This window comes from Solanum dulcamara, chromosome 7 (genome assembly GCF_947179165.1).
Source record: "Solanum dulcamara chromosome 7, daSolDulc1.2, whole genome shotgun sequence".
Taxonomy (NCBI): domain Eukaryota; kingdom Viridiplantae; phylum Streptophyta; class Magnoliopsida; order Solanales; family Solanaceae; genus Solanum; species Solanum dulcamara.
Window position 1 is genome coordinate 22443941 of NC_077243.1, and position 17484 is coordinate 22461424.

Here is a 17484-nt window from a genome sequence, read left to right on the forward strand (position 1 = left end):
GCGGATCTGCATGTCGTGGTGAGTATATACCGAACCCTATATACACCGTCTGTCACATCTTGGAAATTGGTTTCAACTACACCCCTATAGTTGAACCCTTGACGCAGTTATTTAAAAGATTGAAACCAACATGCCTGATACAACCAATTGAAGGAAAAAACCTTAGTCTTATTCCAAAATGGTTTGACGATTTCAGGCAATGTGTATATCATTATGCAGTTTCTAGACACAATATTGAGGACTGCTATGGTTTCAAAAATAAGACCGTAGACTCAATCAAGGAAAGAGCAATCCAACTTACTGGAGTTTGATCCAATGTGAACAAAAATCATTTACCTAATCACATGGATACGAATGTGAACATGTTAACAATCGATGAAGATTTGAACTTGAAAGGAATCATTGTACGAATTTGATAGGTGAAAAAGGACTCTTTGATACTCTTGTGATGACAATCCAAGAACAAGCGTAGATAGAAGTTGTTACTACAATTACTCATATGCCTTTCTACAACACCAAGACATCGCAGGTCAAATCAGAGGAAACTTTGAAGAATTGGACTTGTGTGTCGTCCCTGATTCACCGAGAGTCATGACAAATTGAACTAGTAGTAACACTTTTAAATAGGAAGAATCTAAAATTTGTGACTTGATCGTGCCTAAAATTTTATGTTGTTTTGCTGCATCTTTTGGAAGCTTAATTGTAAAATCTATGAATGATTTTACCTGTCTATTATTTATTACTTTCTATATTTTTGTATAAGTCATCAAATCTATCAATTTTATGATTGTGACATATATAAACGAAATAAATGAACAAAGTTTGAAACTAAGCAAAATTCAGAATGACGTGAAGATGACTAAGAAGTCGAACAATCTATCAAGGAACATGATAACAAGACAATATTCGAGCATGAAGTTTGTCCAATCAAAAGAATTCAAGACACTACATCAAATAACAACTTTAGATAGTTTTTTCGTGAATATAACTTCCACTTTTCATGTAACTTCCAAAATACGTTCTGACATGATACATAGGCAGTCTATTAGCCAAACTTCCTTCCTCATAAATAATTTTTTAAAATTTAAACTTGACCAATTATGTAATTAAGAACTTTAATGATTCTGAAGACTTATCAACAAAACTTGTTTAACATGTCACTGGCTTAGCACATACCTGATGGAACTAGTATGATTTAGGCGTTGGATAATATTCGATTGATTTTTTTATATAAAAGAAAATAAAGGTAAAATTGAGAAGTTATAGTTGAAAATTATGTTATGTCTGTACATACAAATTTTACTCAAAATTTTTTCTTTTGTAGAATCTAAGCTTTGCTCATGCAAAATTTTTATTTTAATTAAAATACTTCTAAAACTAGTGTTTCAATAGCGTACCATATTTCAACGAGTTTAATATCATTAACATCAATAATATATTTAATGTAATTATACAAGTGGAGTGTGAGAAAGAAAGTGTATATGTGGACCTTATTCCAATCTTGGAAAATAGAGATGTTGTTTCCGATACATCCTTAGATAAAAAACAAGCAGTTCGAAAAAACAACAACGGAAGAAATTAAGCCAAGACAAAATGCTAAAGAAAATATGACAAAACATATTAAAAAAGGAACAATCACTACAACAAAATGATATAATAGTTGAACCACAAGAAACACTAAATAGTAACAAAAAATGGAATAACAAGAAACTCTCGAAGTGATACTACGATTACTAATATGAAGAAAAACAGTGAAACAACTCTCAACTATCTAACACTTGAACCTACTTTGTGTCCTCCATAAGCTCATATCTAAGATCATGTCCTCGGTAAGTTGAAGTTGCGTCATGTCCTATCTAATCACCTCTTTTGTAACTATCCATAGCCAACCCATCACACCACCGCATCAGAGCATCTCCCTTTTTACATGTTCAAATCATCTCAACCTCGTCTCCTTCATCTTGTCCTCCATCGAGACCACTTTTACCATAACCCTCATATCTTTATTATATCTTATCTCTTCTAGCATGCCAACACATCCATCTCAATATCATTATTTTTGCAACTTTCAACGAGTTCACTATATTTCACACATATTGAATGAAAATAGGTATTTTAAGTAGTGAGAAATATTTTATGCTCAAAGGAGGTTGAATCTTTGAGCTATTTTGTTAGTTGAAGAACATATTTGAGTCAAAGATATAACACATACTAAAACTAACTCATTTTGAATAATTGAGGGAAAGTTTTTTTTTTTTTTTAAATAATTCAAAAGGCAAATGAGGTAGTATTATTTTCAAGAGGTTTAAAACGTAAAGGAGGGGATTTTTTTTATTTCCATTCTTCTTAAAGACATTCATTGATAGGTACCAAATTCATAACATACAGACATTTCCTTTTGTATGCAAAAACAAATTCAACGGACAAGAATAATATTCCTTTCTTTAGGACACCAAAATTTAGAATGAATTTACTTCGACACTAATTATAATTATTGATTAATACGTGTAAACTTAATTTATACAAATAAATGCAATTTAATGTTACGTATTTTATTTAAGTTAATTCTGACGTTAACACGTGACAAAAAATAACACATTCACATGCTTTGCAGGAGCAGCAATATCCAACCTGGATCCACACTTGGCTTCCTAAGATTTGACGATTGTTAATTAGATTTCCTTAATTAACCAACAAATTTCAAATTAATGTTGATTAATAGTATCTGGTTCAGGCGTATGAGAGCCGCTCTTATCAATTCCAGATCCTATAAACTTTTGATTTTCTTACAATCCCCATAATCAATTATTATTAAACTACTACTAATTTTGCATCGCCGGATCTGATATTATTCTTCTGACGTTGCTTTCATTTTACTCCAAAAAAAATAATAAAAAATTGACAGTTAGCAGAGGTCGCCCGCGATTTCTTTGTGAATTTTCCGGTGTATTTTGAGATTCCTTTCTGGGTTTGCTTTATTCAGCATTGAATTTCACGAAATGGGTTGATTTTGGTTTACCTGAAGGTTAGTTCTTTGGTTCTAAATGGTTTCATTTCTTGAAAATCGGATAAAATTAGGGAGTGTTTTAAGATTTTTTGTTTTTGTAAGTTTGATCTTGCTTTACCCATATAAGTGTTGTTGCTTGTTAGATAGGGTTCTTCTATGGTGTGCTTTTGCAATCTGCTTCAATTTGTTGAAAATCTTTTATCTCTCTGTTTATGTTTAGCATTTTCAGTTTTCTGCTGGTTATTTGTGGAGCTGGTGTTCAGGAAGTTTCTCTGAAGGCCCAATTTTATGGAAATTGGTGGTTATTCTGGCAATTGAGAGCTTCAACACTCTCAAAATTGGATAAAGATTCAACTTTTTTGTAGTTTCCTTTGGTTTGGGGATTGTGGTTCTGAAGCCATATCCCAGTGACATCAGTTGTTCTAGAAAAACCCCATGTTGTTCTAGAAGTTGCTAGACATTTGAGAAGCTATGTCTTCTTTTTCATCTAAAGATCCTTCAACACTGTCCTATCCAAAGTCACTATTGTCTATTGTAACTACAGTAGGAGGTCTTGCTGTGTTTTTAATTCTTGCTTCCTCATTTCTGGTCTCTCAACCTATTGGAGCTGCAGTCCATGAGTATTTTTATGGTGTTCACCAGTTGACAAGGCCTAACTTACTAGATAGGGATAGGGTAGCATTTGCTGATCCTCGACGTGATGATGTTGGTATTAATGGTACACCAAACTTTAATTTGACGGCAGAGGAAAGCAATGAAAAAGGACTTGAGGATGAAAAGGACCAGACTTCCAAGTCGCAAGACGAAAAGAAAGAGCCAGATTCAAAGGGGGAACTAATTGGAAATTCAACCCAAACACCTGTTTTGTCAGAATCCAATCATTCGGTGGTTCAACCACATCCTGAATCAAAGCAAGAAGACGAGGACAGTAACAATGCTAGTTTGCGGAAGGAAAGCAAGAATGAAGGGGCTCTTCCATCTTCTGATGCCCGTCCTCTGGACGTAAAATCTTCATCTACCGGACCCAATAGCATAAATCAGGCTAAGTTAGATACAGGTTCAACTTTCATCCCTTACTTTTTTTTAATTTGTATCTTGCTCGACTCTGCACAGTTGCTCATCTTCATTGTTTTACTAGATGATGACCTGCTTTTCTTTTTTCTTCTCTATTAAAGCAAGTAATTATTTCCTTTGATTTTGAAATGATTTTTAGTTCTCCTTGTTATTCATATAAGTAATTGATACTGGCGATTGAAAATTAAAAATCATGCTTATGTAACCAAACAAACAAATTTAGGTTAGCTTGAAGACAAACTAAATTAATGGGTGTTGATGTTTAATTGTGATCATACATCCCCGGATGTAATTTGCAGCCTCTTACATCCTTAGTTTTATTGTCTACTATTACTTCCTACTTTCTCGCTCATTTTTCTTGTGTCACTAATGTAAATGAGATGGCTAATTTGCTGCACACTACATCAAAATGCTTGGTCTTCAGTTTCCATCCTGCTGAAATCTCATTCTAACTACCTGTTAAGCAGGTCTATTAGCTGAATTTCACCACACGTAGTACAGATGGCAAGTTTTGTGCAAGCCACTTGTATTCATACTTCGTTAGAGATGCTTTTTTTGAGACAATATGAGTTATTGAAAGACTCGAGATTTGCTTACTCTAGTTATTGAAATTGTTTCTTTTGAAAGACTTGAGATATGTTTACTCTAGTTAATTAATATTGAAAGACTTGAGAGATATATATATAATATATATATATATATATATATAGCTTCAACTTCTTTGCTTGCTGTAAGTAAACTTAGTTGCTAAACCAAATTCTTTGTGATGCTGTTCTGAAACCCCCAACATCCTTGATAATGTTGCAGAATGTGATCTATATCATGGAAAATGGATTTCTGATCAGTCCGGACCATTGTACAAAAATGACTCCTGCCCTGTCCTGACACAGATGCAGAACTGTCAAGGAAATGGAAGGCCTGATAAGGATTATGAGAACTGGCGATGGAAACCAACTCAGTGTGAACTGCCACGATTTGATCCAAAGAAGTTTTTGGAACTAATGAGAGGAAAGACTTTAGCTTTCATTGGTGACTCAGTTGCTCGCAACCAGATGGAGTCAATGCTGTGTATCCTTTGGCAGGTACCTTTACGCTCCCTTAAAATGTACAATAATTTGGCCATTCTGGAGTGTGACTAAGATTAGCTATTTAGCAACCTTGAAATCCTGATCTCTTTGTTACTTTGTGCAGCATTTCCTTTGACTTTGTCTTGTCTTTTAATTTTCAGTATTTTAAAATTTCATTGCTCTCTATATTGAAGAGACCAGCTACATTTCTACGTGAAATTTCAAAACTAATTCTTGAATTAGGAGAAAGTTCTGCCATATCTTTCTCTTTCTTTGTCAAGATTAAAAGTTCAAACCAATTCTTGGACCTTATCTCTTTTGTTCTTCTGTCTTCCTGCTTGCTTTTCTCTGTGCATGATCAAATTGTCTCTGTTTATGGTCCAGCCTCCATGTGTTATGCATTTTCATTAATTAGACATTTTTAAACATCAATGAACTTACTTAGGTGAGTCTGGCTATTGTTCTGCCAGATTATATTTAAGGCTCAAATGTGAATGATACATACCTACATAGGGACACAAAGGCACACACTTTGAAAGTGAAAATTACATTAGTTGAAAAATGTAGAACAGGATCGATATTGTTATATAATATATGTGTCAAAGTTCTCAGCTCCTGAAACAAGGTCAGGTTCTAGTCTGATTTCCCTATTTTTACTCCAAAAAGTTTCCCCTATAGGATGAGCAGTACAACTATAATGCACTGAGTTTTTGTATCATACTATTAAGAGAGTCACAACCTTGATATTCTCAACACTGCAGTTTAGTATTTATCAACAAAAACACGTGAGCTTGCTTTTATGCCATGGACATCGGTGCTGGTAAATACTTGATCAGTTCAGTGGCATAAGCTGGAATACATGTGAGCTTGCTTTTATGCCATGAACATCTGTGCTGGTAGATACCTGATCAGTTCAGTGGGGCATAAGCTGGACATTGAATTATTGTGAATTATTTCTCTTTTTTCAACTTGGGTTCTTCTACCTATTTTTTAGAACCTGTAAAGGTTTATTTGGTTCATGCATGAGTGTAGGTTCATATATGTTAAAAGTTCGCAGCTCCTGAAATAAAGTCAGGTTGTAGACATATTTCCCTATTTTTTATTCCAAAAGTTTTCTCTATAGGATGAGCAGTACAACTATAATGTACTGAGTTTTGTTTTATACTATCAGGAGAGTCATAACCTCGATTTTTCAATTCTGTCGTTTAGTAAGTATCAGCAAAAACATGTGAGCTTGCTTTTATGCCATGAACATCTGCATTGGTAGAACCTTGATCAGTTCAACATTATCAGCTGGCATCGAATTATTGTAATTTCTCTCTCTTTTCCAATTTGGGTTCTTCTACTTATTGTGTAGAACCTGCAAGGTTTTTTATGGTTCATAGATGAGTGTAGGTTGGATACAATTAAGTACTGAACTTGGGATTGTGTAACTGGTATTAAAAAGTGGAGCCTACTTTTGGTTCATGACATTTAGTACAACGTTTGCAACAAGGACTGAATTGACTTTCCATTTTTACCTTTTTGCCTTAAACATTTATGTGAATATAAGTGCAAATAGGTATAGAAGGGTACCAAATCCAATAATACGGCTATCGGTTATAGTTTCTGCCCTAATAGAGCCTGGAGAAGAAACAAACGTTGAAGTTAAAAAGAAAGGTGTAGTTGTTGGTGGCAAGTAATGAATGGGATGCTCAAAGGAGGCGTAGTGGGAAGTTGGATAAGGGGAAGAGGATGACAAGGTGGACATGTAGCAGATAGGGCGAGCTGCCTCTTAATAATTCCGGTCTCGCTAGGTCGGATATGTCAACCATGAACAATAGATGCTCTCTGCTATCTATTCACCATTCATTTGTGCTCGGTAGATGCTTTCTGCTATATATTTACCCTTCATTTCTGGACCTAACTTTATTCTTGGTGAATCATTGATGTTGCTCATTTAAATTATATGATCATCTTGGTCAAGTGGTAGCTTAATTGGCGTTTCAACCACTAAATACTGTTCAGTAATGAGTTATGGTGCCCTGTGAAGTGTTCCAGAATTGTTTCTTATCTGCCGTTTTCCTATATTTTTTTTCTCCTTTTCTACTTTAAGAAGCTGGTGACCGCAGTTCCTTTATCCTAACTCGACTGTTGGTTATTTCACATTTGGAATCTGTGCCGTGAATCCCTTTTAGATGTTTATTATCCATGAAGCCCTTTTAAATGTTTATTATCCATGAAGCCCTTCTAAATGTTTATATTACCCTTGAAGCCTTTTAATGTTTATTATCCATGAAGCTCTTCTAAATATTTACTTTGCCTGAAGCCCTTGGAATTTCAAATTGAACCACAGAACTTCAAACATGCTTTGTCCCTCTTCCAATGTACATTTATCAAAAGCCAGGTGTTGGTTCATTGTGCCTCATCATCTAAGTTATGTGTCTTGTTATTCTCTTTATGGCAGTATGAGGTTCCAAAAAATCGTGGAAACAAAAGAATGCAGAGGTACTATTTCAGATCCACATCTACTATGATTGTTCGCATTTGGTCTTCATGGCTTGTCAACCAAACATCCGGGCCTCTTGATTTCGCTCCAGCAGGTGTAGTTAAGATCCACCTTGATGTTCCTGATGATGGGTTCATGCAATACGTCCCCCAGTTTGATGTCGTCGTGCTCTCCTCCGGCCACTGGTTTGCAAAGCAATCTGTTTATGTTCTGAATAATGAGATTGTTGGAGGACAATTGTGGTGGCCAGACAAGTCTAGAAAGATGAAGGTCAATAATGTTGAAGCTTTCGGAATATCTGTTGAAACCATTCTGACTGCCATGGCAACACATCCGAATTTCAGTGGTATCACCATTGTTCGTTCCTTTTCACCTGATCATTATGAAGGTGGAGCATGGAACACGGGAGGATCATGTACTGGAAAAGTGAAGCCTGCAGAGGATGGTGAACTGGCTGAAAATGGCTTCACAAACATTATGCACGAAAAGCAATTCACGGGTTACACTCGTGCAATTAAGAAGAAAAACAACAAGTCCGCCTTACTATTTATGGATATCACAGAAGTCTTTGCATACCGCCATGATGGACATCCTGGTCCCTACAGAAGCCCCGACCCAAATAAAATCACAAAGCGAGGTCCTGATGGTAAGCCCCCTCCACAAGACTGCTTGCATTGGTGCATGCCAGGTCCTGTTGATACATGGAACGAGCTGGTATTTGATCTCGTAAGGAGGGAATTCGAGAGAAGAAAGAGCAATGCTTCATGAGAAGGATTATTGTTGCTAAAACCATTTTTCGTGCTTCTACAGCACAGCTACGGGCAGGTTATTTATCTCTCTGGAAAGGAGTTTAAGATCTCTCGTTGTTGCTGGTGTTTAAGATCCACGTTCCACAGTAAGATCAAAAGTACATGAATTTTTCACAGATCTCAAGTATATGCTGGATAATTATAACTACTATAAATACATACGCTTCCTTTTGCAATAAAATTCCATCTCTCCTTGCATATCTGATCTAACAATGGAAAGTTTTAAGGTGGTAAGCACCCTTTCATGTTCACATAGAGGTCCTGGGTTTTGAGCTTTGAAAACACAGTCGATCGCCTTTGATAGGAAGCATTTTACACTCAAATTGGGACTTTCTTGTATGAATTTAGATAAGTCGTGTTTCACTTTCTGATGCGAATTCAAATTAATTGGGGCCTCTATTCTTATTAATACTGAGTTCTTAATATTTAACTTCGCCAGATGTGTGATACAAGTTTAAATTTTACAATAAAGAAATTCCCTACTCATTCCAATTTTTTGTTTCTGTTTTGTGAGAGTAATATAGAGAATTCATTGACAGTAGAGAAAATTGGGACATGAAGCATTAGTGCACACACAAAAAAAAAGTTGTTTGACAAACAGTGCTCTACCAGCTTCATGGACTTTTCATATGTCAAGTTTGTTTGACGGAACCTCCTTATTTCTTGACTAAAGAAATACAATATAAAACTTTCGTTTGAGACGTATCATTTTCAAAGAAAGATAAATACCTTTCGAACTAGACAGCTCTTTGACTTGGTCTATTTACTCCATGTGGGTGAATTACTTTTTTCCTTTTTATTCTGTCCATAATCTTTTGATCCACGTGAATTCATGATTTCTTCGTTAAATTAGATATTTAATTTACATATTTTTTGAATTGATCTAATATTATTTTCTATAGCTTTCATATTTTAAGAAGTGTGAAAGTAGTTGGGGGAATGGTAAATTAATTCCCACCTAATATTTCCTTTTTTTTTTGTTTCCTAAGCTCATTATGTGCTCCCATGTGTCACAAAAGTTGTCTAATATCAGTGCCTTCCAAGTTTGGGGTTAATTCTACAAACATATCAAAGATGGAGATGGATTTAAGTAAGTTAAATTATCAGATACATGTTAGTTATCATATTCATAAAATTATCAATTTATAGTAGTAACGAAATCAAAATAACATGCCAAATAAAGAGACTTACGACATAACCGACTTGAAACAATCAAATTTAGCAATTTAATCAAAATAAATGTAACAGATAGTCATTTGCTATTTCTTTGTTGTTATTTTCTTTTGGGTAAATTTTGCTGTTTCTTTCCCTTACTTTTTTTTTTGTTTCTTTAAAGTAGAAAAATCATATCTCCTATGGACCACACCAAAATTTACCTTTCCCCTGAGATTTCAATTTTCATGATGGATAAATCCATTTTATTTCCCCCCTCCAATTCATTTGAATTCTAACCAAATAAAGAAAGAGAAAAATTACTCTTTCCCAACTTTTTTTCTTTTCTTGTCCTTTCATCCTTGATTCAAAGCACATCATCGGTCTTCTTATTTGTTTTTTCATACGTCCTTTGCATTAAATAATGAGTAAATTTCACAAAAAAAGTAGTATATGTATGACAATAATTAAGTCGAATTTTCCCTAAATTTTCATTATTCGTGGCACACATGTTTTCAGGATTCCAAGAAGATAGTTATAATATTATAAAGAGGTAAATCTAGGATAGTTTAAAATGGTCTAGCCTTTGGGTTCTTACTATTGAAACCATGACACTTTTGAAGTTATAAGCTCAAAATTAATTATCTTAATTTTGAAAAATATTTTGTCATACTCCGTGCTGAAGATGTTGCAATCAGTTGAACTCAGTGACTATATACTACAACATCCAAAAAAAATATTTAACTAAAATGCAAGAAGCGACACCAATAATCACTTAGAGAGGTGCACCCAATTTTAGAAAAAGAAAAAAAGAAATAATGAGATAAAAAATAAGGATAATTATTGTTATACCCTCCAAAAAGAAATTATTTACCATTGAATACCCATTACTTTTATACCCCTTATTTTTAACTATTTCACGCATTTGATACCATGAGAGTATATAATATACATATACTCCGATGGTATCAAATAGTTTCGATGAAGCACTATCTCTTCCTTCTTGATACCATCAGATTATAATATACCCTGATGGTATTAAGAAGAAACTGTTTAATAAATTATTGATATTATCAAATTATAATATATTCTGATAGTATCAAAGAGGAGCAGTGATGCTAACGTCAACATGTGCGCGAAATTAAAAGGAAAAGGTGGGGTAAGAGAGTAAATATTTTGTGTCATGAGTCTATTAAGGGTAAATAATTTGCGTTGAGTCCACTTTAGATGAATAGTTTCACAATTGGTCTATTAGGTGTAATTTTTCGTAAAAAATTAATATTTAAAATATGACATTCTTCTATGGTATACAAAATTAGGATGTGTGGACTAAAAATATACTTGCCGCGGTATAAAACTCAAACTGAAGGACTAAATTTTATTTTTTTCAATATTGAGGACTAAATTGAAACATTAGAAAATCAAGGGACGAAACGGTCGAACGTTACTGAACCTTTTTGCAGAATATGACTCTTATTATACTAGAGATCCGCTCATTTTCAACGGTCGAATTTTTCATATTTTAACGGCTACTTTCGTTCCCATTTCTCTCTCTCTATCTCTAGCTACATTTGAATCAATAATTTTGAACATCCTTCCTTCACTCAGCTTCCAAAGCAAAAACATCTCAGCTTTCGATTCCAAAATTGCAACACCATTGTTCATCCAGGTACTTTCTAACAATTTTTCTGCTTCTCCAATGTATAGATTTATAGGAAAAGTATGTCAAGCATGGATTTATGTTCTCTTTCTTCCTTATATCAAATGATCAAACGGATGAAAGTAAATCCATTCGGTCTCTATTTGAACTAATCCCTGATCCCTGATGAAAGTAAAAAATCTTCCTCTCTGTTTTAGCATGTGATTTAGGGTTAATTATTGTTGAAATTCTCGAGCAGCGAATTGGATGTGCTCAGTAGAAGTAGTCGGAATGGGTTATTTAACGGTTTTAAGTTTCACTTCAATTAATGAGATTAGTGTTTGTGTTCAATGGTGTTTGTTTTTATGCTATACTGATCTTATAAGATTGATTTTTGTTAACAGATTCAACATTTTTTAAGATGACAGCTGCTCAATATGATCCAATTCAGCAAATGGAAACTACATGTGGAACGTTGCTATATGAATTGCAGGTAATTTTTATGAATTAGCTACTACTGACTTGTTCGTAATTCATGGTTCTCGATACTAATCTTACAGTTCAAACATATTTCCTTTTTCTCTCCCTTTTTAAAAGATCATATGGGATGAAGTTGGGGAATCTGATACTGAAAGGGACAAAATGTTGTATGAGCTTGAACGAGAATGTTTAGAAGTATATAGAAGAAAGGTGGATCAAGCAAACAAGAGTAGAGCTCAATTAAGGCAAGCAATTGCTGATGCCGAAGCAGAGCTTGCAGCTATCTGTTCTGCGATGGGGGAGCGACCAGTGCATATTAGGCAGGTCAGGAAAATGTAACCAAAAATAGACTTACAGTTATCTTTTCAGGGATTCGTAGAAAGAAATGACATGCAAGATGTTTTTCTTTAGCAAATCTCGAGACAATAATTCTAGACAATAGCTGTAATTGTATGATTTCAAATTAGATTTACATGCTAATTTTAGTTTCATAAGATGATTAATCAATTTTACTATGAATGTTGTGTTCAGTCTGATCAGAGCCTAGGTGGTCTAAAGGCAGAACTTAGAACCATTCTTCCAGAATTGGAAGAGATGCGAAATAGGAAATCTGATAGAAAGAATCAATTCATTGAAGTTACAAAGCAGTTACAGAAGATTAAGGATGAAATTTTTAAGCCCACTGGTTGTACTTCTACTGCTGTGGTAGTAGATGAAAGTGATTTGTCATTAAGAAAGCTAGAAGAATTACATGCTGAACTGCACGCACTTCAAAAGGAGAAGGTCAATTTTCTGCTGCACCCTATTCAGTTGTTCCAAATCCCCACATCCCTGAGCAAATGAAATAATAACTTATTTGACTGACTTTTACAATCCTTTTGCGGCAGAGTGAACGCTTAAAACAAGTTTTGGATCACCTAAGTACTTTGAACTCACTATGCTTGGTTCTTGGTATGGATTTCAAACATACTGTCAATGAGGTTCATCCGAGTCTTGGGGAATCTGAAGGAACCAAGAATATAAGTAATGATACAATCCAACATTTAGCTGCTGCAATAGGAAGACTACGTGAGGTTAAGTTACTCAGGATGAAACGGGTATGCAAATGATTAAATTGTTCTGAAGTCACTGATTCTTCTTTTCCTTTTTTCACTCAATACACATTGTTGACATTCTTATTGTTTTGTAGCTGCAAGATCTTGCATCTTCCATGTTGGAACTATGGAATTTGATGGACACCCCCATTGAAGAGCAACAGACTTTTCAGAATGTTACTTGTAAGATAGCTGCCTCAGAACACGAGATAACTGAGCCAAATATCCTGTCAGTGGAATTCATTAATTATGTAAGTAGTTGTAGAATTAGATGAATTATTATTTTGGCCTCATCCACTGCACGACTATTCCTTTGTCTATTGAGAGTGAACTATGGGAACTGACACTTGAAAACTATCAAGGTTGAGGGAGAATTGTCCCGCTTGGATGAGTTGAAAGCAAGCAAAATGAAAGAGCTTGTTTTAAAGAAGAGATCCGAACTAGAAGAGATCTGCAGAAGAACACACATGGTTGCTGATTCAGATAATGCAATGGATGTAGCTATTGAAGCTATTGAATCTGGTATATATCTTGTAGCCAAGAAAGCGGTTCTAGTCTAAGCCTATTGCCTTTTTATGTGATTAATGCCAGATCTCTTGCCTTTTCGCTCTCTTGAAGGAGCTGTTGATGCTGCTTCTATCCTCGAGCAAATTGAACTCCAAATAGCACAAGTTAAAGAACAAGCTTTCAGCAGGAAAGAAATATTAGACAAGGTGGAGAAATGGATAGCCGCATGCGAGGAGGAGTGTTGGCTTGAAGAATACAACAGGGTTGGTTTGCTTTTGACTTGCACTGTTATGTGCTTTATAAGTAAACTCATAATTACTTAATTATATCCTTTTAACTCCTGCACAGGATGACAATCGCTACAATGCTGGACGAGGTGCCCACCTTACTCTAAAGCGTGCTGAGAAAGCTCGTACTTTGGTTAATAAGCTTCCAGGTATAAGTTACTTCCTGATTGTTTGTCCATTTTGTCAGGAGAGCCGCATTTTTAATCAGAAGTTATTTATTATTGTCTCATAGATTCGCTGATTACAATTGTTATATCTGAACTATTAATTGACAGTTTGTTATATATCCCTACCAAAGATCTTGTGATGATATTGCCTGATACTAATCGCTGAACTTATTAATGTTGTTGAACAGCAATGGTAGACGCATTGGCATCAAAAACAAAAGCATGGGAAAGTGAGAGAGGAATTGATTTCACTTATGATGGAGTATACTCTCCACTCCTTCCTTTTTAAAATATGTCAATTTTCTGCACGTGAGCTTTCCCCTCAAGTTTTTGATTTACTTTCTGCTAGATCCGTCTTCTCGCTATGCTTGAAGAGTATAACATCTTACGACAAGAAAAGGAGGAAGAACGTAAAAGACAACGAGTATGAACTGAACTCTCAATTGACTTTTTGTTGAAGCTATAAAAATGTCTGCTTATCATTGCTTAAAACCTTCACAATTATCTCAACTCAGGACCAGAAGAAACTTCAGGGACAATTAATGGCAGAACATGAAGCTATCTATGGCTCAAAACCCAGCCCTATGAAGAACCAAAGTGCCAAAAAGGGTCGTAGAATGTCATGCAGTGGTGCAACCAATAGAAGGCTTTCTGTTGGAGGAACAATGCTCCAAACTCCGAAGCTTTCTATTGGAGGAACAATGCCCCAAACTCCAAAGACTGAATTCCATTCAACCAAAGCTACACCAAACACACATCACACAAAGAAATCTGATCTCTTTCATCAAAGAGATCAATTTAATCATTCTAACGATGATGGATTGCCAGCTCTATCAGCAGGTAATTTCTTACAATTTTAATGTCCTTGTATAATCCTTGATCAACTTGGTGGGGAAATATCATCAGCTAATCTTCTTCCTGATATATATGATAGAATTGAAAATGTGGAGGCCCTTTCTCAAGCTAATATATTACACTTCTTCGTTTAGGGAGGAAAGGTTTGGATCTTGCTGGAGGACTTCCTTTGAAAAAGCAGTCCAATACAGTAAATGGTTGTGAGATGGAGAAAACTGTGACACGGAAGCCTTTCTCCCCCATTTCTTCCACTGACTCGTCCAAATTCTATGCAACTAACATTTTGGAAGATCTGAATAGAAAGCATAATCATAATGAGATGGCGAATAAGATGCTTCCAAGTAGCCAAATTCCATTCGCTACTCCAGTGAAGACACTTTATACTACAGAAGAAGAGAACAGAACTCCTATAGTAGTGCCACCAATTCCTGTCCCTTCTACACCATTAACTGTGTCTGCCCCTATGCAGACGGCTATAACAACACCGGTTCATAATGCTCTTGTTCCTTACAATTCCAAGCCAGTTGAGGAGATTCCTGTAGAGATTGAGTATTCTTTTGAGGAGAGGAGGCTTGGATTTGTTCTTCCCAGAACACAAGTCTAACACCAACAAGAGATAGAAAATTCATTGTTAACTACTGCTTTCAGTTCTTGTTTGTCAGCTAATTCTTTTCTTGCTTTATGGTTAAAAAGTCAATCTTTATATTGGCTTCTTTTAACGTGTACATAGTCTACGATATTGAACGTGGACTGGATTTTATAATAACTAGGTGAATTATCCGTGCAATTTGAACGACCTCATTAAGCTTTACGTATGATCATTTTGCAAACACCCGTTGACCTTTTAGATATTGTACATCAATGAAATTAATTTCTCTTCACTTTCCGGAAATTCGTTCAATACAATACAATACAATAAAACAGTTATTATGTAACTAAAAAAAATTCTTTGCTAATTCTATTGGCGTTTCAGATATTGCCTAGCTTTTGGCGACTCTCTCTCAACACAAAGAAAGGAGGGGGAGGTAATTCCCCCCAGCATAAAAAAAAAAATTTAGGATGACAATTTTCAAAAACGAGTAAGGGATTGAAAAGGAGGCTCGACCTACATGGAGAGGGGGAGAGGGAGACACTCGAAATCGAACGAGACTAGAAAGAATATGAGAATTAACACCATTCATATGAGTGCGGACAACCTTCTATATCTCAATCTCGATTTAACATCATATATTGCTCTAGAGAGCATTTTCTTTGGTTGTGGTGCGAATGTTGGAGCAGCTCCTCTGTGTATGTGTGCATGGTAATACTTAGAAGAAGAAGAAAAACACAAGTAAGCAGTATATTTGTGTGTGCAATTCAAGTAATCCTCTTATTGCAAGAATCGTCTTTGGCCATTGATGAATTTGGAAAAGCTTCATATAAACCCTAAATTAATTTGAAAGTATGTGTTCTTGATTATTGAACAAGTTAAAGTCATCCGTCAATAATTATCCTTTATTAAGGTACTTTTTTTTATTACGATTTATCACATATTTATCTTAATTAATAACTAAAATCACATAATTACTCTCTCAATGCATACTTCTTCTCTTTTTTTTTCTTTTTTGCGTGCTTCTTCTCTTTCTTATTTTTATCTATTTTTTCAATTTCTTTTTCTCTCTCTTTCTCCCCTTTTTTAAATAATAATTAATTAACCTAATTTAAAACTAATTTAAATAATACCAAAACGCTTGATATTCACATATAATATTTATAATATATTTGTATTAAAAATATTTTAATTATATATTCACCATATTCGTTAAAAGATGCATATAATAAGTATCATATATTGATATCAAAATATATTAAAATTATTGTTTATTTTTTCTCTTATTAATGGTGCTAAAATATATTACTGTATTAAAAATATTTTAGTTATATATTCATCATTTGCATTGAAATATTCTTATAATATATTGAATTCAAAATCTATTATAATTATTTTTTATTTTTTCTCTTATTAACGAAATATATTATTGTATTAAAAATATTTTAGTTATATATTCATCACGTGCATTGAAACATACGTATAATATGTATAATATAATTAAATTCAAAATGTATTACCACTATAATTCAATATTATACATTGTTATGAATTCAATTGTTGTTATTTCAACAAATATAATACATTTCTAACAAGGTAAATTAATTTGAATAGTACTGAAATTTTTGAAATTCAACATAATACTTATAATATATTTATATTAATGTTTTGATTATATATTCACCACGTGCATTGAAACATGCCTATAATATATATAATATATTAAATTCAAAATATATTACACTTATCGTTTATATTTATTTCTTTTATTGTGTTAAAAATGCATTATATGTATTTATATAAAAAAAATATTTAATTTAAAAAATAATAAAAACATCATTTCTATAATATTTAATTTAAAATTAAGTTTTAAATTAGAATAATTAATTATTTTTTAAAAAGGGAGAAAGAGAAAGAGAAAAAACCAAATAGAAAAAAAAAGGAGGAAAAACCAAAAAAAAAAAAAGAAAGAGAGAGAGAAAAGAGGAAGAGGAAGAAGAAGAAAGAAAAAAAGAAAGAGGAAGAAGGAGAGAAAAAAAAAAGAGAGAGAAAAAGACCGAAGAAAAAGAAGAAGGAGAGAGAGATAGAAAAATAAAAGAGAAAGGCGTATTTATTATTTTTTGCTATTTCAAATAACAATACTAATGTTATTTTTGATAATTGTATATTTTATGCCATAATTCATAATTAATGTAATATAATATATTATTTATGTAAATAAGCCTCAAATCTATTCATGTACTATTAAAAATTGCTTAAATATCTTTCA

The 17484-nt window shown here is 33.8% G+C and overlaps 2 protein-coding genes across 3 annotated transcripts; both read left to right on the top strand.

Moving 5' to 3' along the window:
• Window positions 1-2683: 2683 nt before the first annotated feature.
• LOC129894371 (protein YLS7) lies at window positions 2684-8643 on the top strand. Of its 2 annotated transcripts, none has more exons than XM_055970035.1 (4): window positions 2684-3025; window positions 3228-4064; window positions 4889-5163; window positions 7595-8643. In XM_055970035.1, exons 2-4 carry the CDS (start codon window positions 3479-3481, stop codon window positions 8402-8404), a joined length of 1671 nt encoding a protein of 556 aa, XP_055826010.1. In that variant the 5' UTR covers window positions 2684-3025; window positions 3228-3478; the 3' UTR covers window positions 8405-8643. The 2 variants fall into 2 exon arrangements, with proteins under 2 accessions (XP_055826010.1, XP_055826011.1); XM_055970036.1 differs by having other exon boundaries at window positions 3237-4064.
• A 2478-nt stretch (window positions 8644-11121) lies between these two features.
• LOC129896771 (65-kDa microtubule-associated protein 3-like) lies at window positions 11122-15437 on the top strand. Its single transcript, XM_055972732.1, has 13 exons — window positions 11122-11266; window positions 11641-11729; window positions 11834-12040; window positions 12248-12499; window positions 12604-12813; window positions 12906-13061; window positions 13173-13332; window positions 13429-13580; window positions 13666-13753; window positions 13960-14033; window positions 14121-14195; window positions 14287-14611; window positions 14761-15437. The coding sequence occupies exons 2-13, from the start codon at window positions 11658-11660 to the stop codon at window positions 15228-15230; spliced, it is 2241 nt and encodes a 746-aa protein (XP_055828707.1). The 5' UTR covers window positions 11122-11266; window positions 11641-11657; the 3' UTR covers window positions 15231-15437.
• The last annotated feature ends 2047 nt before the right edge of the window (window positions 15438-17484 follow it).